Raw genomic sequence first — 25465 nt, forward strand, 5'->3', positions numbered from 1 at the left:
ACTCACTCACCTTTTAATTGCTCGATATGACCAGTGTGAAAGTCCAACGGAGAGTGGAGACTGACAGTAGACTATCGTGGCCTGAATGAAGTCACACCATCGCTGAGTGCTGGCGTGCCAGACATGCTAGAACTTCAATATCAGCTGGAGTCAAAGGCAGCCAAGTGGTATGCTACAATTGACATCGCTAACGCATTCTTCTCCATCCCTTTGGCAGCAGAGTGCAGGCCACAGTTTGCTTTCACCTGGAGGGGCATCCAGTACACCTGGAACCAACTGCCCCAGGGGTGGAAACACAGCCCTACCATTTGTCATGGACTGATCCAGACTGCACTGGAAAAAGGTGAAACTCTGGAACATTTAAAATACATGGATGACATCATCATGTGGGGCGATATTGCAGAAGAAGTTTTTGAGAAAGGGACATAAATAAAACAAATCCTTCTGAAATCCAGTTTCGCCATAACACAAAGTAAGCACAAGGGACCTACACAGGAGATCCGGTTTTTAGGAATAAAATGGCAAGATGGATGTCGTCAGATCCCAATGGATGTGATCAGCAAAATAGCAGCTATGTCTCCAACAAAGAGCAAGAAGGAAACACAGGCCTTTCTGGGTGTTGTGGGTTTTTGGAGGATGCATATCCCAAATCACAGTCTGATTGTAAGCCCTCTCTATCACGTGACCCGGAAGAAGAATGATTTTGAATGGGGCCCTGAGCAACGAATAGCCTTTGAACAAATTAAACAAGAAACAGTTCATGAAGTAGCCTTTGGGCCAGTCCAGGCAGCACTAAATGTTAAAAATGTGCTCAACACCACAGCCAGGGAGAATGGCCCAACCTGGAGTCTCGGGCAGAAAGCACCAGGGGAGACTCGAGGTCGACCCCTGGGGTTTTGGAGCCGGGGATATAGAGGATCCGAGGCCTGCTATACTCCAACTGAGAAAGAGATACTGGCAGCATGTGAAGGAGTTCGAGCTGCTTCAGAAGTGGTTGGCACTGAAGAACAGCTCTTTTCTGTGAGTTCGGTGAAATCTGCGAGTTCTGTGTAATCTGCAAGTTCCACAATCACTGCTCCAGGTCGGGCAATTGGTCGTCGGGCAGTGACAAAATTGTGTTGTGTATCACCTGTTTTGCATATTCGTTATTATTATTATTGTTATTTCCTTTTCGTCTTATTAAACTGTCTCTATCCCAACTCACGAGTTTTACTTTTTGTCCATTCTCCTCCCCATACCACTGGGGGGAAGGGGAGGGGCGAGCGGCTGTGTGGTCCTAATTGCTGGTTGCCGGGTTAAACCACAACACCGATTTATGTGCATATTCAAAAAACTGAGAAGCCAGTGGAAATTTATGATCTTTCAGGGTGAGTTTTTCGGTGTGCATTTTTGTATAAATTGCTTCATCGCAATTGCATTATAATATATTTTAAATCTACCATGCAAGTAGATTTTGCACATTTTTTCTTTTATATCTGCGTGATGCATATTAAATATTGCAGAAGTTTCACAATATAGAACATATAGCTTCAGTGAGTATCTTTTTGTTCTGTTATCAGTGAGAGTTTTAAATAAGGCAACATAACTAAAAGAATTACTGTATTTGCATGACGATGATGGTGATAATGGGGTTTATTTTCTTTATACAACAGTATAACATCTTTTCATACCTAAAAACTGTTGATGATGTTGACTTTGGGCAATTATCGTTTGTTCAGCAGATGTGCCTGTCTGTTGACCGCTTCCTGTGAAACCATCTGCAACTCCATCCACTTTCTGCACAGGCTTGTACCTACAAAATTATCAAATACAAATTTATTCTTTATGTTCAGTTTTTTGTAAGTGAATATCATACTCTGTTCTGCCTGATTTCTCAGTCACAATATACAGATTTGCTAGTTCACACACAAGTAAAAAGTAACATCAGAATAATTGTAGTAAGGAAAAGTAGAACATTTGCAATGCATTATAAAATTCCTAAAGCTGATATCACAGAACAACTACCAATTTCTTGTAGAATTTAGTTTAAAAGCTGTACCACTAAGACCTAAAGCTCATATACACTAAACAAACACAATCTTTCCCTTTCCAAAGGACCTGTCTTCCCAGGAATCCAGTAGCTCAAAAGTAAGGTTTAATCACCTTAAGAAGGGCCATGCCTTTGTTTGGAGACAAAGAAATTCAAATAATTTTAAAATTTAACAAACTTCTCATGAGGTCAGAAGGCCCGAGAAGGCTACTGTCCTGGGTTCATCTGGGATAGGGTTAATTTTCACAAGAAGTTGGTTGGGATGACCCAAACCAGCCAATGAAACGGGATATTCTATACCATGTGATGCCGTGCTCAGTATTTAAGTGGGGAGCTGGATGAAGGAAGGGAATTTGATACTCAGGAGCAAGCTGAGCATTGGGCAGTGAGAACATTGCGCTCTGTATATTCTTTTTATCAGTATTGTTGTTATTTTCTTCTCCCTTTGCCATTCTTTTAAATCGGTTTTATCCCAACCCATGAGTTTTGCCTTTTCCTTCTGATTCTCCTCCCCATCCCACCCAGAGGGGGGGGGCAGGGGGTGGCATAAGAGTGTTATGGTGTGGTTCTTTGTTGCCAGCTGGGGCTAAACCACAACAGCTACTTAGACTCAAACTGAATAGCTGAACCAGGGGAGGTTCAGACTTGATATTAGGAAGCATTTCTTTACAGAGTGGTCAAACACTGGAACAGGCTTCCTAGAGAGGTGGTCCATGTCCCATGCCTGTCAGTGTTTAAGAGGCATTTGGACAATGCCCTTAACAACATGCTTTAACTTTTGGTCAGGCCTGAATTGGTCAGGCAGTTGGACTAGATGATTGTTTTAGGTCCCTTCCAACTGACCTATGATATGCTGTTCTATTCTGCTTTAAACTCTTCATCAGTCAAGTCACAAAAGCTTTTATAAAGGATTAAAAAAGATATAAATAGGAATCCTGGTTTGGATGGTCAGATGTTAAGACCATCACACTGACAGGCTGTAGATTCTGCCTGGCTTCTCCAACACAACTGAAAATTAATTCTGCCCCAGCTCTTAGTGATAAGAACTTGGAAGCTTTGTCCTTCTGAAATAGCCTTGTAGCCAGAATAAAACTAGAGAAACCTTGGTGCAGAATGCAATGCGTATGAACTGTCACTCAAGTCTGAAATTGAAGTGTACAGATTGTAAAGCTTTGTATTAACTTTAGAAATGTCAACAAATTCCACTCTGAAAATGCTCCTCTTAAGAAGCAGTTGAGTCAGCTGTGACCATGTTCTCATTTTGATCTTATTAAATGAATCGATTTTAGTTTATGAGAAAGCTCCCACAAGAAGCAAGCATCCAAGATTCTGGTCATTCCAGACATATATTTAACTATAGAATAACATAGGATATAGGATATACAAGAAGTATACTTTTCCAGAGAAGGCCTCTCAGTCTGATTATCATAAAGTATGATAACCTCAGGAATTTTAGTACTTGGAAACAAAAACTTCTGTCATCATCTTAATCTCTAGGACTTTTATATGATGTTTGGTTACCGTAAAGTCCCGGGATGAAATCCCAGGCCTGCTGAAATCAACAGCACAACTGTAATCAACCTTAAGAAGACTAAAGTTTAATCTCTAGTATCACGGTAACATTGAACTATTATGGATAAACTTCTCATTACTTGATAGATCTATTTGCAATCCAAAAACCTAATTTTGTGAGAATTTTTAACTCTATTCTCATTATACTTTTTCATTAAAATTCCTGGCAGAAGATCAATTTTTATAAGTATTTGAAAATCAAAATCAGTATGTTCACATAGTTCCACTACTTTCTACAAAATGTATTATTTCACAAACATTTCAGCTCTTGGAGTAGAATCCAAAGTGCCTTGAATACATAAAAGTAACAGTTCTTTGGGTTTCTAGGGTTTAGGAAGAACTTTAACAACAACAACAAAAAAGCCAACTTAATCAGCTGGTGCTAGGAGTCAGGATTATCCTACCACTTGCTCCAATGTACTTTATGTAAAAAATGTTGTTTAATTTCGGCCTGACTACTTTGTAGAAACAATGCATGCCTTACTAACAATCATGTCCTTGAAGAGGAGCTAACAGTCTGATAAAAGGGGAACATCCTGCCCAGAAGGTGCCGAAAGCTGGACGAATGTCGAAGAAGTATGAAGTTAACAAAGATCGAGGGTAACTAGGGAAAAGGTAAAGGCGGCAGGGGGAGATCGTGACCACCGACTCAATTCAGAACCAGAAATACTATACTCCCCCCCAGCTTGCAAGCATGTGTAGTTAAATAAAGAAGGTATATACCTTTAAGATGAGTGTATAACGTGATGAACCAATGAGAATGTAATGAGCAATTTCTTTGGTTTTGTAAGAGTATATAGTCCTTGTGACTCTGCTAAGCGGTGTGCTAGCTTTGTGGAATTATCACCTAGGACCCATATCTGCACAAATATGCAATAAAGACAATACCTCTGCTCTGTGCATATATTGGTGTACTGCACACCGGGTAAACGATCCCACTTTTGGGACAACAGTGGGATGGAATAAATAAAGCAGAGCCACACTATTTTCATTAGTATCCATTGAAAGGACAAAAGGAAATGGGCACAAACTGAAATACAGAAAATTCCGCTTAAACATAAGAAAATGCTTTTTTTTTTTTTTACTCTAGGGGTGGTTAAACACTGAAACAGTTTGCCCAGGAAGGTTGTGGAGTCTCCATCTTTAGAGATATTCAAAACCCAACTGTACATGGTCTTGGGAAACCTGCTCTAGCTGATACTGCTTTGAGCTGGGGGCGGGGGGTGGGCTAGACAATCTCCAGAGGTGCCTTCCAACCAAATGACATTTCCTGTTTTTTCAGTTTGTGCCCATTGCCCATTGTCCTGTCTCTGGGCACTTCTGAGAAGAGTCCGTCTCAGTCTTTTACTCCTTCCCATCAAGTATTTAAACACACTGATAAGATCCCTATATTGTAGAAGTACTGATCTCTAGCTCAGCCACAGCCATGCTTGTGGCTGGTATGGATCCCATTGCTCTGGACCCCAATCCATGAACTGGCTTTCTGGCTTGACCTTGGACCTGCCTCATCACCACAAATTTGTCTGATGATTTGGACTCTTGGTTGAATCTCACTACCATCACCAGGTCTGCCCCACTTGCCATACTTGGATACTGTGGGATTGGGCACCAGGCTGGCGAGGCCCCTGTTGTGTGTATAAAGGTTCTCAACTCCCAGCTCCCCACCCCTCAGGGAGAAGCTAGCCTTTGCTGCTCCCTGACAGGAAGACAGTGCTGAAAGCCTTGCTAAAGTTAATATCGACAATATCCATTGCTCTCCTCTTGTCCACTTAGCCAGTCATCTCATTGTGGAAGGCTACTAGGTTGGTCAAGCATGATTTTTCCCTTTGTAAATCCATGCTGACAACTCCCAATCATCTTCTTGTCCTTCATAGGTGGGCTTTGGCTTTCCTAACACCATCCCTGCACACTCAGTCTCTCTATATTCCTCTGGAACCACTCCAACAGTTCCATGTCCTTCTTGTGCTGAGGGCTCCAGAGCTGGATGCAGTACTCCGGGTGAGGTCTCACCAGAGTAGGGCAGAGGGTTAGAATCAGCTCCCTCACCTTGCTGGCTAAACTACTCTTGATGCAGCCCAGGATATGGTTGGCCTTCTGGGCAGTGAGTGCACATTGCTGGTTGGTGTCAAGCTTTTCATCCTCCAGAACCCCCAAGTCCTTCTCGGCAGGGCTGCTCTCAATCCCCTCATCCCCCAGCATGGATTGATACCAGGGGTTGCCCCGACCCAGATGCAGGACCTTGCACTTGGCCTTGTTGAACCTCATGAGGTTCACACAGGCCCACCTCTCCAGCTTGTCCAGGTCCCTCTGGATGGCATCCCCTCCTTCTGGTGTGTCAACTGCACCACTCAGCTTGGTGTCATCTGCAAACTTGCTGGGGGTGCACTCAATCTCACTAAGTCATTGATAAAAATATTAAACAGCCCCAGTATGGACCTCTGAGGGACACCACATTTCACCGGCGTCAAATGCATATCTTCTCAATTCAGAGAGAAGAGAATTCACCTCCCTGTCCTCCATGTGCCTTAGCATAGCTTCTAGGAGGATCTGTTCCATGACCTTCCCAGGCACAGAGGGGAGGCTGACAGGTCGGTAGTTCCCAGGGTCTTCCTTCCTACCCTTTTTAAAAAGGGGCACAATGTTTCCCTTCTTCCAGTCACCAGGGACTTCACCTGACTGCCATGACTTTTCAAATATCATGGAGAGTGGCTTGGCAACTCCATCAGCCAATTCCCTCAGAACTCTGGGATGCATCTCGTCAGGTCCCATAGACTTATGTATGTTCAGGTTCCTCAGGTGGTCGAAACCCTGGTCTTCCCTTACAGTGGGAGGGACTTTACCCCTCTGGTCTCCATCTTGCGATTTTTTGACTCGGGAGGGGTGAGGAGAGAGGTTGCCAGTGAAGACTGAGGCAAAAAAGTTGTGGAATACCTCAGCCTTCTCCTCATCTGTTGATGCTGGGTTGCTGATGCAGATGGGATGCACCCACGAGTGCTGAGGGAGCTGGCAGGTGTCATTGCTGAGCCACTCTCCATCATCTTTGAAAGGCCCTGGAGGACAGGAGAGGTGCCCAAGGACTAGAGGAAAGCCAGTGTCACTCCAGTGAAGGAAATTTGGGCTGGATGAGTGGGCAGTGAGGTGGATGGAGAACTGGCTGAATGCCAGAACTCAGAGGGATGTCATCAGCAGTGCTGAGTCTAGTTGGAGGCCGGTAACTAGTGGTGTCCCCCAGGGGTCAGTACTCGGCCCAGTCTTGTTCAACTTCTTCATCAATGACCTGGATGAAGGGACAGAGTGTACCCTCAACAAGTTTGCTGATGACACAAAACTGGGAGGAGTGGTGGATACACTAGCAGGCTGTGCTGCCCTCCAGCGAGACCTGGACAGGCTGGAAAGTTGGGCAGAGAGGAACCTGATGAGGTTCAACAAGGGCAAGTGCAGGGTCCTGCACCTGGGGAGGAACAGCCCCGTGCATCAGTACAGGCTTGGGGTGGACCTGCTGGAGAGCAGCTCTGTGGAGAGGGACCTGGGTGTCCTGGTGGACAACAAGTTGACCGTGAGCCAGCAGTGTGCCCTGGCTGCCAAGAAGGCCAATGGGATCCTGGGATGCATTAAGAGGAGTGCGGCCAGCAGGACGAGGGAGGTTCTCCTCCCCCTCTACTCTGCCCTGGTGAGGCCCCATCTGGAGTACTGTGTCCAGTTCTGGGCTCCCCAGTTCAAGAAAGATGAGGAGCTACTGGAGAGAGTCCAGTGGAGGGCAACGAAGGTGATCAGGGGACTGGAGCCTCTCTCCTATGAGGAGAGGCTTAGGGAGCTGGGCTTGTTCAGTCTGAAGAAGAGAAGGCTGAGAGGGGACCTAATAAATGCTTACAAATATCTGAAGGGGGGGTGTCAGGAGGATGGGGCCAAACTCTTTTCAGTGGTGCCCAGCAACAGGACAAGGGGCAACGGGCACAAAGTGAAGCATAGGAAGTTCCGTCTGAACATGAGGAAGAACTTCTTCCCTCTGAGGTTGATGGAGCACTGGAACAGGCTGCCCAGGGAGGTTGTGGAGTCTCCTTCTCTGGAGATATTCAAGACCCGCCTGGACGAGGTCCTGTGCAGCCTGCTCTAGGTGACCCTGCTTCAGCAGGGGGGTTGGAGTAGATGACCCACAGAGGTCCCTTCCAACTCCTACCGTTCTGTCATTCCCTGATTCTGTGAAATGTCTGTTCAGAAGAATAGCATCATATTTTACCTTTATTATTACTTTTTTTAAATTTATATGTTTTTAGGTGTGTGCTCTCTCATTTGTACCGATATCAGACTCCAGTGATATCAACTGCAGATCTGACAAACCTTTATTTTTCACAAGAGAAGATAAACAATTCCAATTAGAGTTTCAACTCTGCCACAGAAATGAGGACAGTTAAGTCTCCAGGAACTAGAAATATGAAAAAGTAGTTTCTTTTAACACCATACCTCTGTTTCTGCTGCATGGGTTGCTGTCTCATAGCCATATACTGCATGTCCTCTTGCAGCCGATTAAGTGGAGAATCTGGTTTGACACGAATCCCATAATAATGGTATTTGGAGTTCCCCCTTGATGAAAGAACAAAAATAATGTTAGTTTTATGCATATGCATCATACACACTTCACAATTTGCCTTGACTGGAAAACAGTTCATAAAAGTTAGGCTTCATTTTCCTCTCACTGTAGTATAAAACTGGTATAACTCCACCAGCTTCTGGAAATCAGTTCACTTATTTTCCAGCACTTTACTGTTGGACTTCATTTAAACAGAATAAGGGAAGTAAAAACCAAATAAATGACTTATGCAGTCATGGTGAATAAAATAATTCCATAAATGGGGTGTGCTTGTGAGTGAATGAGGGTTTATGTATGTTTCACTAGTCAACTTCAATCCTCATCAGCTGGAGAGGAAGAGCAGAATTGGTCTACCTCCATTCATGTTTGTGTTAGTGCTACTGGTGTCTATGTGGGTGCTGGTAAAAGCATTGCTCTGAGTTAGCTTGTGTGGTTAGCTGTATTAGTGTTGTGTGTGTTTATCTGCATCTTTGGAACACATGCTCAGTCTCACTACTAGCTGGACCTGCAAATTCAGTAGCTGCATCCATTGGAATGAAATGGAAGATATCTGGGTCTTAAGATCTGCTATAGCAGACCAGGAGTCCCCTGGGTCCTGAAGTCCACTGGATTTGGCAACTCCCTTAACAGTAAGATTTTAAATATTATTTATTTGTTTGTTTGCTTGCTTGTTTTTAACATACAAGCTTCACATTCACAATTATTATTGATATTTTCTATTATACTTTAAGATTTTATTAACACAAACCTGGTTCCCAGTCTTCTGGTCCGTAATCCCATGAAGATTGACCTTATGAGTTTTCCAAAGGAGGCAGCATTGACTGGATCTAATTTGTGCTCTTGACAATGACGTAAGTAATGGTTGTAAAGGGTACTTCTGGGGAGACTCACTCCTTCTGCAGTTTCATAGTTGTCTAAAAGCCATTGGAGCTATACCAAATATGAAAGAGTGAACATATGCAAATTCAGTATTACTGTACTAAAAAAAAATCTTAATTGTACAACACAGACCTCTGATATTTTTTAGATCACTCTTAAGTCACGTTTAATATGGTGACTTTGTTCTTCAAGCAACTATAATCTCTTTAAATCTCTTTCAATGCTAGATATTCCATGATGCCTTAGTATCTTTTAGAATTACAAGGAAATAACAAAACTCATTGCATTTGTGACCTCAGACAGCTCCACTTCTAAAACTATTTCAGATTCAGTGCAATACATTAACATTTTATTAAGTTATTTGTGCTTTGGAGAAAAATTGTTGGAACTCCAAGGAAATAAAATAATCTATATAATTTATATTAATTGCAGAAAAAAATTAAAAGTAGTAAGTTAATATATTTTTAATTCTGGAATCTTATACTATTTTTCTTCACCTGAAATGAAAAAAATACAAATGGAAAAACCCCAGTACTTCATTTAACTGAATAGGGTTTATTTTCTTCTAAATTCAAAGAAGAAGATATTAAATACAAAGTAACAAGCAGTCTGGATAACATGAAAAATAACTGTCACATCTACAAAATACTATGGGCCCAATCCCTTTTTGTTGTAGTCTGTTTGCCTTTGACTTCTCCATTACTTTTCCATGTAATTTAACATAGAATTTTGATATTTAACGTAGAATTTTGGTGAGCAATTTTGGAAGCATGTAGGCTAACAGTTTCTAATACATCATTGTACCTTTGTATAGAAGAACTAGTAACTAACATACACACAAAGCCTAAGTAAAATGGTCAGTTTAATGACATTTAACAGGATAGGAGAACAATAGAATACAATGGAAATATTTTTATAGTGGTCATATGTAAGTTCTGTGGTTTCAGTTTTATGTGGAAGTGAACATTTTACCTAGCTTATACCCCCTTCCCTCCATGGTTTCATATCCTTGGAATTTCCCTTTAATTTCAGCTTGAATAATTCCAAAACTTTGTTATCTGCTTGCATTTACTACTTAATTACTTAAGAAAGTAATTATACCAAAATGAATCAGCATGAACATCCAAATTTTCCAGGTTCACAAATCTTACCAAAACTCTGGGCTTAGTTTGAGCATCCAGTAAATCCCCAATCTGTGGATTTGTTTTTGGCATTTGGAACAGAATTTTATTTCAATATGCTGGAGCCTCACACAGTTGTATAATACATTTCAATTTACTCCACCAAAGAAATGAATACGACCAAGATATGTGTTTAAAGTATAGTAAAAGAAATACAAAGTTTATGTGACATTTAATATGCTACTCTGCAGGGTTATTTACTAATAGATCACTGAACAAATTCTGTTCTACCAATTTCAATATAACTTGCCTTTTAAATAACACAAATATCAATATTTTAATGGCCATTACTCATGAAATGTTTCTGCTCTGACCCTTCTTTATTGCAGAACTAATAGTAAAATTTAGATTATAATGAATATATTGGACATACAGTTCTGTTTAAGTCAGTTGTGAGCAATTTACCAAGCACAATACATGAAAAACACATACAAAAAAAAATGATTAGGAAAACATTTACTCCAGACCTTTCAAAGACCATCTTCATGTTTACTTTCTCACAGAAAACATCACCAGAACTATCATGCTTAGGTTTCTAAACAAGAGCTCTATGTAAAGATGCAGGAGAAGCAAGATCTAACTGGTTCCAAGATGGATGCAGATAATTTTGCACTTTAATTAAACATAACAAAAAAGCGCATTTCATCATCCTTTTATCAACTTGTAGATATAAACATTTATTAAAAACATCTTAACATTCACAAATGTAATTTATCGTGAGCATTTACAATTCAGAAAAAAAGCCTAGGAAAAATATTATTGTAAACTTTTACCTTTACCTGAGTGTATTAACAAAACCATTTCGCTAATCACCTAAGTATATCTTAATTATGCCATACAAGCTTTCCATTCAATCCATACTAATTACATTTTGGAATATGGGCTATTTCTGTTTTACCTCACAAAGAAAAAAATTATTGACAAACAAAATTATTTCCCAATTAATTTCTAAACATAGCATTAGACTTTTTTTCCAGATGAATTATAATTTATTAGGATTCATTTAAGTGCATTTTCCTAATGATCTGTATTTGACAGATATTCTTTCAACCACAGCTTGGCATTAGCCAACAATGGGAAAGCAAAACCCAAGATAAGTACAAAATAAGGATTTTTGCTCTAGGGTGAAGATATTTCAATAACAAAAACTTGAAGTGGTTACTTGGTAGGTTACAGCCTGGAAAGAAGAGTGCCAACAGTTGAATACCATGTAAAAAGGTAAATAATCTGCAGACATGATGAAGTTACTGCAAACAAACTTAAATATATTTTTGTATTTGCAGAAATCTAATTCTAAAATTGAAATGTCTAGACTTTTATTTCTGACCTGTTGATTTATAATATTAACAACATTGGAATGGTATGAAATGGTTTGCACAGAACAGATAAATTGATTCCAACTCCAGTGAAACTTCAGTATTTAGAAAACATTAGATTATAAATTAGTTAAGTCAGTTGTATGCAGAGAGAAAACAGGAAAGGAAATAAAATAGAGAAAAACGAAAAAATCATTAATATGAACAAGTATTAACTTGGGCAACAAAATGCCAGCTTAAGGTAGAAGACAGGACTAAAACCATATTTACTGTCCTTATTTGAGTCATAATTCAATAAAGGTTTTAAAAATAGGGAAATATCCAGTAAGTTTGATCTGGGTTCCATTAATTTCTTCCAAAATGACTGAGGGTAGGAAAGAACAATTATTACAGCAAGATGCACAGAGGTCTTTTTTTCACAGAATCAACAATACATCCCTCTATTTGTCTTTCAGTAGTTTTGAAAACACCTCAAAACAGTTAAGAAACATCAGGATAAGACTACCATAACAGACAGGTGCAAATCTCATTATTAGGAAGATATTTTCAGAATGGTTTGGGTTGGAAGGGACTGTTAAAGATCATCTTCTCCAACCCCTCTGCCATGGGCAGGGACACCTTCCACTACACCAGGTTTCTTAAAGCCCATTCCAACCTGACCTTGAACACTTCCAGTGATGGGGCGTCTACAACTTCTTGGGGCAACATGTTCCAGTGTCTCACCACCCTCATCGTAAAGATCTTTCTTCCTTATGTCCAATCCAAATCTACTCTCTACTTCAGTTTAAAACTGCTGCTCCTTGTCCTGTCACTACAGGCCCTGCTAAAAAGTTTTCCCCATCTTATAAGCCCCCTTTAAATATTGAAAGTCTCCAATAAGGTCTTCCCGGAGCCTTCTGTTCTCCAGGCTGAACAACCTCAACTCTCTCAGGCTTTCTTCATAGGTGAGGTGTTCCAGCCCTCTGATCATTTATGTGGCCCTCCTCGGACCCACTCTATCCTACTGTCTATGTCATCGATGAAGATATTAAAAAGTATTGGTCCCAATACAGACCCCTGAGGGACACCACTCATTACTTTTGGACATTGAGCCATTGTCCACTACCCTCTGGATGTGACCATCCAAATAATTCCTCATCCACCTAACAGTCCATCCATCAAACCCATCTCTCTCCAACTTAGTGGCCAGAATATTGTGGGGGACCATGTCAAAGGCCTTACAGAAGTCCAGGTAGATGACATCGGTAGCACTTCCCTTGTTCACCAGTGCAGTCACCCCATCGTTGTAGGCCACTAGACTACTCAGGCACAATTTGCCCTTGGTGAAGCCATGCTGGCTGTCTCTAATCATCTCCCTGTCTTTCATATGGTTTGACATATCTTCCAGGAGGATCTGTTCCATGATCTTTTAACTAATGCATGACAAAGGAAATAGGGGAATACAGTTTTCTGATGTAGAAAAGCTTGTCCTTTAACTCTTATTGTTTTCAGCGTGAAGATTCTGGACGTCCTTGTCAGACTCAAGGCAGACTAATCAATTCTTTGTATATGTAAGTTTTAAGATAGATTTTTGCCATTTTGCAAAAAAAAATTCCTTATCATCCATTTAATTATGATATTAAAATAATTTTGGCATATTTCTAGGTTGTCATAACAATTATTTTAAAAACACCCAAAATAATCTAAAAGTCCTTATTCACATTTTACAGAATTCAGTTTCCCTCACTCAATTTTAGCATTTCCTAAGAAAAGTAAATTCTCTTCCAAGAAATAATTGTACTGGCTCCTGCTGTCTTTTTCTACCATGATGATAAACTTTGACAAAACAATTTTGGTTTTCACCTCCATATTACCACCATCTTGGGGGAGGGAATGTCAACAAATAAAAATAAGTGTATAGTCTCTACCCAATATACTCATACATCCATATCATGCTCAATATTTACATTTCTGTGTTAAAGGAATACAATAATATTAAAAAACATGTAAGTTTATGTTGGTTAGTAAGGCTGAAAAGCAAAAAGGATGCAGTATGTATAGAAGTTTTGCAGTATTAAAAAATACAAAACTATTTATACCAACTGAAGAAAAAAAGTTGTTCACATAACATTTCAAGAAAGACTAGCACTGTTTAAAAACATACTGAAGATTAAACTTTGAGCCTTTATCTTTCACCTAAAAGTTGTATTTAATGGCTTTATCACTATATTTGCAACCATCTTTTTATCCAAACATCTTCAGCTTTCTCTTATGGAAAATTCATAACTACAGGATTTGCAAAGACAGAACAAAGCAAGATGCAGAAGAATAAAACATTAGACACTAACACATTATTTTAATTTTTTCTATCATCTCATAAATGGATCTTCAGAATTCTTATCTTGTAATAAACTTATTCAGAATAATAGAAATATTTTAAAAGAAATCTAAAGAATACATTTTATTCAAAGTGTGTGCTGCTTCTTTCCCCCTTCACCTGCTACTAAATTATTATATTGGGTACACAAATTGTACAAAATTATTTTAAAATGTCAAACACAGACTACTTAAGAATTATTTTTTTATTATTTTTACATTTATTTTAGGACCTGCAGAACAGGCAAATACGTTAAACTGTGTTAACACAATATAGAACCTAGAAAAGAAATGCACTCTACAGTATGTCATGACACTTAACCTGATAACATACAGTGACAGAAGATGTAGATTACAAGCAATTAAAATGGAAAGACTAAAAGCAAAAAGTAGCAATAAATTAAAACAAACATTTAGATGCAGGCTAAGCACGCAGAACAAGCAAGAGATTAGCTTTCATGATAGAAGAGACAACTTACATGGCTGTTGAGAAGAGAGCTTCTGTGAGTGGAAAGACCATCAGACTTTTGCAGTGTCTCAATCGCCATTTCAATCTGATAATAGATGTTATTAAAAAATCACTCAAGACAAGACAGTAAAAAAGGCTGATCAGAAAAATTCTGATAGATTGCCTTAAGTTCAACAGAAATGTCTAGTTCAGTCTCAACTAAGGGATATTTTCTATTTAAAGGCCTCATCCTGAAGTCCTCATGAAGGCAAACCTCCCCAGTGAAGTCAGGGAGGCATTTTGCTTGCATATATACTGCAGGATCTCACTTTCAAAGTCCAATTTACCTTCCTCTCTGCTCATGAAATAAAAGAAGTGAATTTACCAGTAAGCTACATTGCAAACAGTAAAAATGACTGAACAATCAATGTTTTCAATAAAAGCAAAAAAAAAAAAAATCCTGGAATAAAATCCTAAGAAAGGCCTCAACATTTCTTCCTTTAAGTATTTGAGAAAGACCTGAGCACACTCTGAATGTGAATTAGAAACAAAATTTCTGCTCTCTGCAACCATGGAGTAAAATCTCAGTCATTCAGTAGGTTTGCTGCCATTACTTTCATTGGACAGGACATCACCCCTACACCCTGTCAGAACATTCTTTGAATATCCAGAGCTCTCAAAGTAAACGAAAATTGGAGGTTTACACAGACAGCAAGATCCATCCTTAAAAAAAGAAAAAAAAAATCAGATGGGTTCAGAATAGTTTTAAAAGAAAAACTATTATATAGCACTAATTATACTGTAGTATTACTCCTAATACAAATGTGTAAAGACAACCATATCCATTCTCATTCTTCCCCATATTAATACATCTTTTGATTAATTCTATGACAGCATTAAAAATAATATTACAATCTAATTGTAATTTAGCTGCAGAGCTAGAATAGCAAGAACATTGAAAGTGATAGAGACAATGGGATATAAAGTAAAAGAAGGCACATAATTAGCCACATTAAATGGAAAAAACACAAAAGCAATGGAAAACCATCTGCACATTTAAAACCAATTATTCCCCCTGTAGACAGTTTGTAAATAAGCCTTCCCTATCCTTCTTTAATTCTGACACTATTATCCAAAGTGTTTATGCTGGTAAATTACACTACTAAAATGAGCTCACTCAATATACAGCACAAAATTGGAAAATATTTCAGATTATATTTCAATTAGTGCATAAATACTACTTGCTTTCCCCTTTTTATAAGCTAATCAAATAGCATTTTTACTGTAGGAATTCTCAATGAAAAAGGAAGTCTTTCTTACCACTGTCTAATATTAGAAATATAAGCCTTCTTATAAAAGTATACAAGTATCTGATCAGTATGTAAGAAAATATACTTCAATACTACAAAAATAATATTTAAATCCAGATTTTTTCTTGCTTCAGTGGAAAATACTATTAGGTCAAACTATTAAATAAGACAGAAAAGGTCAAATTTAAAAGGATACAGTATGCTAAAAATTAAAAGGTTAAGATTTCATCACACTAAGATCAACTTACTATATACTGAAACCATAGACTCTCCCATCTAAACATGATATTATAACATGATACATAGTTTGAATCATAACTCTGAATCTTATACCTCTGTTTGACAATACGTTGTCTACAGTAGTACTACAGGACTTGAAGTCCTGCCTCCTGCTGCTTGTTCCAGCTACTACATTACCCTCTCACTTCACTGAGACAAGTTTTTCTGGCCTGTTCAAAGAACCAATACTTTAAAATTATAAATTAAGAAGTTTTATATGTATATGTGTGAGTGTGTATATGTATAAAGAAACACTTCCGTGCTTTGGCAACTGCATAGCACTACAAACTGAGGGAACAAGGCACTGAGGAATGTAATCGGTGGCCTTGCTGGACTTGTCAATGCCAAACGAAAGACATGCTCGGACTCAGGCGTCAAGAGCCAAAGAGTTAACAAAGGGAGCAATTAACTGGTGCTTACCTTATCAGACAGAAGTAAGGGGGGATAGCTAATTAATGTAAAACAAGTGATCTGTGGGGCACAGCAGAGGCCACCCAGCCAGAGATTGCTTTGGATAAAGAACAGATGGCCCCCGGAAGCACATACCAAGATGCCTGCTCCGAAGGCATGTCAAACTGCTGAGTCCCGCTTCTGATGACACGACATTCCATGCCAAGAGCCAATCGACACATAATAATTGACTTAGTCCCACCTCACCAAAAGATTTCCAAACATATAAATTTTGGCACTTGAAAAACACTCTGGGAGGAGGAGCCAAGCGAGAACTTTACCTGATGGATGGATCGAGGGGCCTGAACCTCTCTTCCCCCTCCCAAGAAGGGACGCCTTTTTGGTAAGAGTTGCGCCTCTGACTTTGTCAGATGTATCCCCGGGAACACATTGTTAACTAAAGCGCTTTGAGCTCAACTTTTGTAGACAGTGCATTTATCAATGGCAATCCCGAATCTATGATACCTGTCACTTGAATAAATTACCTATTGTTTCAACTTTGCAAAACTGTTTCAGTGAAAGTCCTTGAAGGGGCTCTGACAGGCAAGTTGAATCTGAGAAGTGGCTCCACACTTAACCCTTTAGACATAAACCGTTGACCAAGTCTGGGACTAGGAGTAGATCCAGCCACACCTAGACTCTCCTCTGAGAGAGAGTTTAGAATGCAAGGGGGTCTGCTCTGAACCTCGTGACTCAACTGGAGGGCTCTCCTTTTGCCGCTTATGGGACTCCCTTACCCCTTTTAAAGTGACAAGGAATATATGTGAATATATGTCACCAATACTGCCACTGAAGACAATATATCCGTGGTCACAGATCCATAGATTTTAAAAAGGTCTAAATGATTATTATGATCTGTTTGTCTTATTTTTTGAATAATGCAGGTAAAGAAGTGTTCATTACCGCTAAAATTCACCACTAAATATTTCATCAATCTCATGAAGTATTACTGTACTAGAGCAGGTCTTTCAGAAAGATATCTGATCTATACTTCAAGTGATAAGTATTCACCATATTCTAGTGTAACCTTTTCCAATAGTATTTATTTTCATTATTAAACATTTTGTACATTATTCCTTGTATAAATTTTGATGAGTTGCATTTTGAGCTTTACCTGCTACTGGAATATCTCTTCACTATCTGAATGAAGGAACTCGGGAGCATGTAAGTACAAACAATGGCTCTGTGCTTTGTCCTGGTGTTGACAGTCTTGCTGTACTGGGGGAACTATCTTGTAGAGAGGATGAGGGAATACATCTCCCTCTCCCTATCCGGGATTTCTGTGGATGGTTTTATTAGGAAGGCTCCCGAGGTCCTTGTTCACCCTTAGGTGAGCTGTTTAATACTACTAATTAACGCTGCTGGCATATTATGGGTTTTGTGGAATGTGGTCTCGTCCTGGTGTAAGAGAAGACAACTTTTGGGTGAGGTGATTCTGAAATGTGCCCTGAGGTGGCCGGTCCCTGGGTGGCAGGGTGTGTGGAAGGATTTGGGCAGGTTCCTAGGATGGTTATCACCTCCCACAGCCTGGGACTTCACACCTGAACAGGCAAGCAACCCTGGCAAACTGACATGCCACCTGATAGAAGGGTGCCTTGCCTACCCCAATGAAAACCAGCAGATTCTGGCAGTGTACTGGGGTCTGGCCTGCGCCTATCGAGCCACAGTTTAGTACTCTCTTTGCCAAACAGCTCTCCATCATATCTGAGAGGTCGTGGCAGTCTGGGGAGGTCCCTACTGACTGGAGAAAGGGCAACATCACCCCCATTTTTAAAAAGGGAAAAAAGGAAGACTCGGGGAACTACAGGCCAGTCAGTCTCACCTCTGTGCCTAGCAAGATGATGGAGCAGATCCTCCTTGAAACCATGCTAAGGCACATGGATAACAAAGAGGTGACTGGGGACAGCCAACATGGCTTCACCAAGGGCAAATCATGCCTGACCAACTTGGTAGCCTTCTATGATGGGGTTACAGCGTTGGTGGACAAAGGGCGGGCAACTGACATCGCCTACCTGGAGTTGTGCAAGGCATTCGACACTGTCCCGCATGACGTCCTTGTCTCTAAATTGGAAGGACATGGAGTTGACAGATGGACCACTCGTCGGATAAGGAACTGGCTCGATGGACGCACTCAAAGAGTTGCAGTCAATGGCTCGATGTCCAGGTGGAGACCAGTGACGAGGGGTGTGCCTCAGGGGTCGGTAGTGGGGCTGGTGCTGTTCAATATCTTTGTCGGAGACATGGACAGTGGGACTGAGTGCACCCTCAGCAAGTTTGCCAACGACACCAAGCTGTATGGTGTAGTTGACATGCTGGAGGGAAGGGGTGACATTCAGAGGGACCTTGACAGGCTGGAGAGGTGGGCCTGCGTGAACCGCATGAAGTTCAACAAGGCCAAGTGCAGGGTCCTGCACGTGGGTCAGGGCACTCCCAAACACAGGTACAGGCTGGGCGGAGAGTGGCTCGAGAGCAGCCCTGAGGAGAAGGACTTGGGGGTACCGGTGGATGAGAAGCTCAACATGAGCCGGCAATGTGCGCTTGCAGCCCAGAAGGCCAACCGTATCCTGGGCTGCATCAAGAGAAGCGTGGCCAGCAGGTCGAGGGAGGTGATTCTGCCCCTTTACTCCGCTCTCGTGAGACCTCACCTGAAGTACTGCATCCATCTCTGGAGCCCCCAACATAGGAAGGACATGCATGTGTCGGAGCAGGTCCAGAGGAGGGCCACGAAGATGATCAGAGGGCTGGAGTACCTCTCCTACGAGGACAGGCTGAGGGAGCTGGGGCTGTTCAGCCTGGAGAAGAGAAGGCTCCGGGGTGACCTTATAGCAGCCTTCCAGTACCTGAAGGGGGCCTACAGGAAGGATGGAGAGGGACTTTTCACAAGGGTGTGTAGTGATAGGACAAGGGGGGAACGGCTCTAAACTAAAAGAGGGCAGATTAGATATTAGGAAGAAGTTCTTCACCATGAGGGTGGTGAAATGCTGGAACAGGTTGCCCAGAGAAGCTGTGGCTGTCCCCTCCCTGGAAGTGTTCAAGGCCAGGTTGGATGGAGCCCTGAGCAACCTGGTTTAGTGGAAGATGTCCCTGCTCCTGACATTACCTAATAGTCGCTGTGCATTTAAAAAACTGATAGTGCTTATCTATTGTCTAAAGTAACTGAAGCAGAGTCTTGCATCTCCATACAAAGGGGTTAGTTCCTGATAGGGGCTGGAAAATGCATTGGGGGACATATAGGCTCTGTAGAAACATTTAATTTGAAAGATTGTGGCCAGAAATTTATACACCATGGTGAGACAGGTGACTCAGCAGTGCGATCTTTGCCTCCAGACTAATCCGAAAAATAATCCTAAACCAGAAATGGGTCAAATTGGAAAAAGTAATAGGCAACAATGGCAAATTGATTTCAGGGAACTCCCAAGAAAAGGGGAGTACTGATATCTATTATTAACTGTTACCTTTTCAGGTTGGCCAGAAGCATTCCCGACCAGGACGGCTAAAGCTCAAGAGCTGTAACCTTTGGTGTTGCAAGAGTACGGGAAATTCTTATAGTGAATGGAAAAGGAACCAATTATGATGAAAGCTGGAGTCCAATAATTATTTTGGAAAGATGCTAAATAATGATGTACTATAATAGAATTAAGAGTAGTAAAAGAATTTACTAACTTTTTTGAAAAGGGGGGACTGAAGGATGGGGTCAAAAAGCTTTTTAATAGAAGTGGCACTACCTAATAGTTGCTGTGCATTTAAAAAACTGATAGTGCCTATCTATTGTCTAAATTAACTGAAGCAGAGAGTCTTGCATCTCCATACAAAGGGGTTAGTTCCTGATAGGGGCTGGGAGTCGCCTAGAACCGGTCAAGACCGACCCTGCTGTATGGATGGGATCCAGAAGAGAACTGAGTTTGCACAGAAACAGAGGTCAATCAGCGGACACCGTGATGAAGAGGATGGGCCTTCATCTTGGGACCCCCGACGACCACCACTAGGAGGCACTGTGCAAGCACAGCTGGGAGGAGTCTATGGAAATTACTTCTTGGAACTAATTATAATATGGAAATTATTTCTCGGAACTGATTTTAATATGAAATTAGGATAGATGCATATGTATAGGCATATTGGGAAATCTAATGTATATGTAATATGTGATTGTATAAATTAGAGACAAGTTGCTGCTCGGCATGCACGACTTTGGTGGGACTACCCCCTGTGCTGCCCGGCACCGAATAAACATACCTACTTTACAATCTTACAGATTGTGAAGTCTGCTTTCCGCACGTCAATAGTTGAGGCAGGGACCCAGACAACAACAACTACAGTAATTGCCCCACTAGTGAAGAAGAAACAGTGGACAAGGAGAACAGCAAGTCCGTATTGTCAATTAGTAAGAGAGAAGGAAGAAAGGGAAAGGTGTGATGAAGAGGCCGATTCTTCGACAAGGGAAGTGGAGGAAGGAGTGAGAGACTGGAAGCGGAAACTACCCGGTCCCTGACCTCATCAGAACTTCGAGACGTGCGGAAATATTATAGCCGCCAGTCAGGTGAGCAGATTGCTGCCTGGCTGCTCCGATGCTGGGATAACTGGGCCGACAGTCAGCAATTGGAAGGTAAGGAAGCTCAGCAGCTGGGTTCCCTTGCTAGAAACTGGGGAACTGAGAGAGAAATTGGAAAAGAGGCAGCAATTTGCAGTCTCTGGAGACGGCTCCTCTCAAGTGTGAGGGCAAGATACCCATTCAAGGAAGATCTTGCGAACTCCCCAGGAAAGTGGACTACTGCAGATGAAGGCATCCAGTACCTGAGAGAATTAGCGGTGCTGGAAGTCATCTACAGTGATCTTGATGATGATGAGGAGGTCTCCAAAGATCCAGAGGATGTCCTGTGCACATGGGCCATGTGGAGGAAGGTGATTCTAAGTGCCCCAGCATCATATTCTAACAGCTTGGCAGCAATGTGTTGCCCGGATATGGATACACTGACTGTGGAGAGAGTGTCTTCTTGGCTCCAAAACTTTGAGGAAAATCTCTGTACCACCTCATCCCTACGGGCCAGTGCCTTGGGTGTCAGGGACACCCCAAGAAATCGGTCCTCTTCTGCCCTGGTCAGAGGGAAAGGGAGCCCCAGGCACATGCCACGTGGTGCACTCTGGTTCTTCCTGCGTGACCAGGGGGAGGACATGAGGAAGTGGGATGGTGAACCCACCTTTAAGCTGGAAGCCCATGTACATGAACTGAGAGGGAAGACAGCTGTTAAGAAGGGGCCACCTGAGAAGGCTGTCAGTGTAGTTGCTGCTGAGACACAAGAAGGCCATCGGCAATCTCCCAGACACAGAAGAAGGACTGAGATCACCTCCCTTGATCCTGGTGAGGGGACTTCTGGTCTGGCACTGCAAGGGTCAGACAGTGAATACTCGGACCAGGAACAGGAAGAGAGGGTCCCTGCCTTCAGCCAGGATGAGGAAAGGGATGACCGGGTATACTGGACTGTGTGGATTCGATGGCCTGGCACATCAGACCTACAGAAGTATAAGGCTTTGGTAGACACTGGTGCACAGTGTACGCTGGTGCCACCAGGGTACGGGGGCACAGAACCCATCTGGATCTCTGGAGTGACAGGGGGATGCTAAAACTTGTCTGTACTGGAGGCTGAGGTGAGCTTAGCAAGGGACAAGTGGCAGAAGCACCCCACTGTGACCAGCCCAGAGGCCCCTTGTATCCTTGGCATAGACTGCCTCAGGAGAGGGTACTTCAAGGACCCAAAGGGGTACCGATGGGCGTTTGGTGTGGCCACTGTAAACACAAAGAAGATCAAACAGCTATCTACCCTGCCTGGCCTCTCAGAAGATCCCATCGTTGTGGGATCACTGCGATTCGAAGAACAGCAGGTGCTAATCACTACCAGGATGGTGCATTGGTGGCAATATCATACAAACTGAGACTCCCTGGCTCCCATCCATGAGCTGATTCGTCAAATGGAGATCCAAGGAGTGATCAGCAAGACTTGCTCACCTTTTAATAGCCCCATATGGCCAGTGTGAAAGTCTGATGGAGGGTGGAGGTTAACAGTAGAATACTGTGGCCTGAATGAAGTGATGCCACCACTGAGTGCTGCTGTACCAGACATGCTAGAGCTCTGATATGAACTGGAGTCCAAGGCAGCCAAGTACTATGCCACCATTGACATTGCAATGTGTATTTTTCAATTCTTTTGGCAGCAGAGTGCAGGCCACAGTTTGCTTTCACCTGGAGGGGCATCCAGTACACCTGGAATCGACTGCCCCAGGGGTGGAAACACAGTCCCACCATTTGCCATGGACTAATCCAGACTGCACTGGAACAGGGTGAAACTCTGGAACATTTAAAATACATGGATGACATCATCATGTGGGGCGATATTGCAGAAGAAGTTTTTGAGAAAGGGACATAAATAAAACAAATCCTTCTGAAATCCAGTTTTGCCATAACACAAAGTAAGCACAAGGGACCTACACAGGAGATCCGGTTTTTAGGAATAAAATGGCAAGATGGATGTCGTCAGATCCCAATGGATGTGATCAGCAAAATAGCAGCTATGTCTCCAACAAAGAGCAAGAAGGAAACATAAGCCTTCTCAGGCATTGTGGGGTTTTGGAGGATGCATATCCCAAATCACAGTCTGATTGTAAGCCCTCTCTATCACGTGACCCGGAAGAAGAATGATTTTGAATGGGGCCCTGAGCAACGAATAGCCTTTGAACAAATTAAACAAGAAACAGTTCATGAAGTAGCCTTTGGGCCAGTCCAGGCAGGACTAAATGTTAAAAATGTGCTCAACACCACAGCCAGGGAGAATGGCCCAATCTGGAGTCTCTGGCAGAAAGCACCAGGGGAGACTCGAGGTCGACCCCTGGGGTTTTGGAGCCCACTATACTCCCACTGAAAAAGAGATTCTGGCAGCATATGAAGGTGTTCGAGCTGCTTCAGAAGTGGTCAGCACTGAAGCACAGCTCCTCCTAGCACCACGACTGCTGGTCCTGGGCTGGATGTTCAAAGAGAGGGTCCCCTCTACACATCATGCCACTGCTGCTACGTGGAGGAAGTGGGTCGCACTGATCACACAGCGGGCCTGAATGGGAAACCCCAGTCGCCCAGGAATTCTGGAAGCAATCATGGACTGGCCAGAAGGCAAAGACTTCAGAATATCTCCAGAGGAGAGGAGATGACACATGCTGAAGAGGCTCCACAATATAATAAACTACCAGCAAATGAAAAGCAATATGCCCTGTTCACAGATGGCTCCTGTCGCATTGTGGGAAAATATCGAAGGAGGAAGGCTGCTGTGTGGAGTCTTACAGGACGAGTTGCTGAAGCCGCTGAAGGAGAAGGTGAGTTGAGCCAGTTTGCAGAGGTGAAAGCCATCCAGCTGGCTTTAGACATTGCTGAAAGGTGGCCAGTACTTTATCTCTGTACTGACTCCTGGATGGTGGCCAATGCCTTGTGTGGGTGGCTGCAGCAATGGAAGAAGAACAACTGGCAGCGCAGAGGCAAACCTATCTGGGCTGCCCCATTGTGGCAAGATATTGCTGCCCGGCTAGAGAAGCTGGTTGTAAAGGTACATCATGTAGGTTCCCGCATACCCAAGAGTCAAGCCACTGAGGAAGATCAAAACAACCACCAGGTAGATCAGGCTGCCAAGACTGAAGTGGCTCAGGTGGATTTAGACTGGCAAAATAAGGGTGAACTATTTATAGCTGGGTGGGCCCATGATACCTCAGGCCCTCAAGAGAGAGATGCAACATATAGGTGGGCTCATGACCGAGGGGTGGACTTGACCATGGACACCATCGCACAGGTTATCCATGAATGTGAAACATGCGCTGCAATCAAGCAAGCCAAGCGGGTAAAGCCTCAGTGGTCTGGAGGACGATGGCTGAAATATAAGTATGGGGAGGCCTGGCAGATTGACTACATCACGCTCCCCCAAACCTGCCATGGCAATCTTCACTCTGAGGGTGACGGAGCACTGGAACAGGCTGCCCAGGGAGGTTGTGGAGTCTCCTTCTCTGGAGATATTCAAGACTCGCCTGGACAAGGTCCTGTGCAGCTTGCTGTAGGTGACCCTGCTTCGGCAGGAGGGTTGGAGTAGATGACCCACAGAGGTCCCTTCCAACCCCTACCATTCTGTGATAAAATTCTGTGATTCTGCTTACAATGATGGAAGCAACCACCGGATGGCTGGAAACATATACTCTGCCCCATGCCACTGCCCGGAACACTATCCTGGGCCTTGAAAAGCAAGTCCTGGGGAGACATGGCACTCCCGAAACAATTGAGTTCGACAATGGGACTCATTTCCGAAACAACCTCATAGCCACCTGGGCCAAAGGCATGGCATTGAGTGGGTGTATCACATCCCCCATCATGCCCCAGCCTCTGGGAAAATCCAACAATACAGTGGACTCTTAAAAACTACACTGAGAGCACTGGGGAGTGGGACCTTCAAACACTGGGATACACATGTAGCAAAGGCCACCTGACTAGTTAACACCAGGGGATCTACCAGTCGAGCTGGCCCCGCCCTATCAAAACTGTTACATATTGTAGAAGGGGATAAAGTCCCTGTAGTGCACATGAAGAATATATTAGGGAAAACAGTCTGGGTTAGTCCTGCCTCAGGCAAAGGCAAACCTATCTGTGGGATTGCTTTTGCTCAGGGACCTGGGTGCACTTGGTGGGCAATGCGGAAGAATGGGGAAGTCCCATGTGTACCTCAGGGGGATTTGATTTTGGGTGAGAATAGCCAATAAATTAAATTGTATGCTAAATAACCATGCCACGGTATGTCATCAGTACTATAGTTGCTATATGCCATATCAGTGGTATTACAGTAAGAATCATCCAAATTAGTAAAGGATGAACTTTGGTAAAACCAACTGTGAGCTCCAGATGCAGCATGCGACCATCCAACACCACAAGTCACCTCTCCTGCCCTGAAGGACTATTACAACAGATGGAGCCCAAGATCATGCACTAAATGAACTCAACGGACATTTTAGAGGGATGGTCCATAGACTAAGGGAACAATAT

At 42.5% G+C, this 25465-nt stretch overlaps 1 protein-coding gene across 4 annotated transcripts in view; it reads right to left on the minus strand.

Annotated features, from left to right (window-relative positions):
• Positions 1-25465, minus strand: part of LOC142358782 (transcription factor RFX3-like) — a 177883-nt gene that overhangs the window by 52851 nt on the left and 99567 nt on the right. For all 4 annotated transcript variants that reach the window (XR_012766501.1, XR_012766500.1, XM_075446520.1 and 1 more), the window contains exons 5-8: positions 14400-14474; positions 8938-9119; positions 8063-8182; positions 1671-1792 (exon numbers count right to left, since the gene is read on the minus strand). Coding sequence is in view for 2 of the 4 variants with exons in the window: in XM_075446520.1 (XP_075302635.1) it covers positions 1671-1792; positions 8063-8182; positions 8938-9119; positions 14400-14474 (499 nt within the window). In the remaining 2 variants the exon portion in view is untranslated. The remainder of the gene's footprint in view (positions 1-1670; positions 1793-8062; positions 8183-8937; positions 9120-14399; positions 14475-25465) is intronic.

The sequence above is a fragment of the Opisthocomus hoazin genome, chromosome W (genome assembly GCF_030867145.1).
Source record: "Opisthocomus hoazin isolate bOpiHoa1 chromosome W, bOpiHoa1.hap1, whole genome shotgun sequence".
Taxonomy (NCBI): domain Eukaryota; kingdom Metazoa; phylum Chordata; class Aves; order Opisthocomiformes; family Opisthocomidae; genus Opisthocomus; species Opisthocomus hoazin.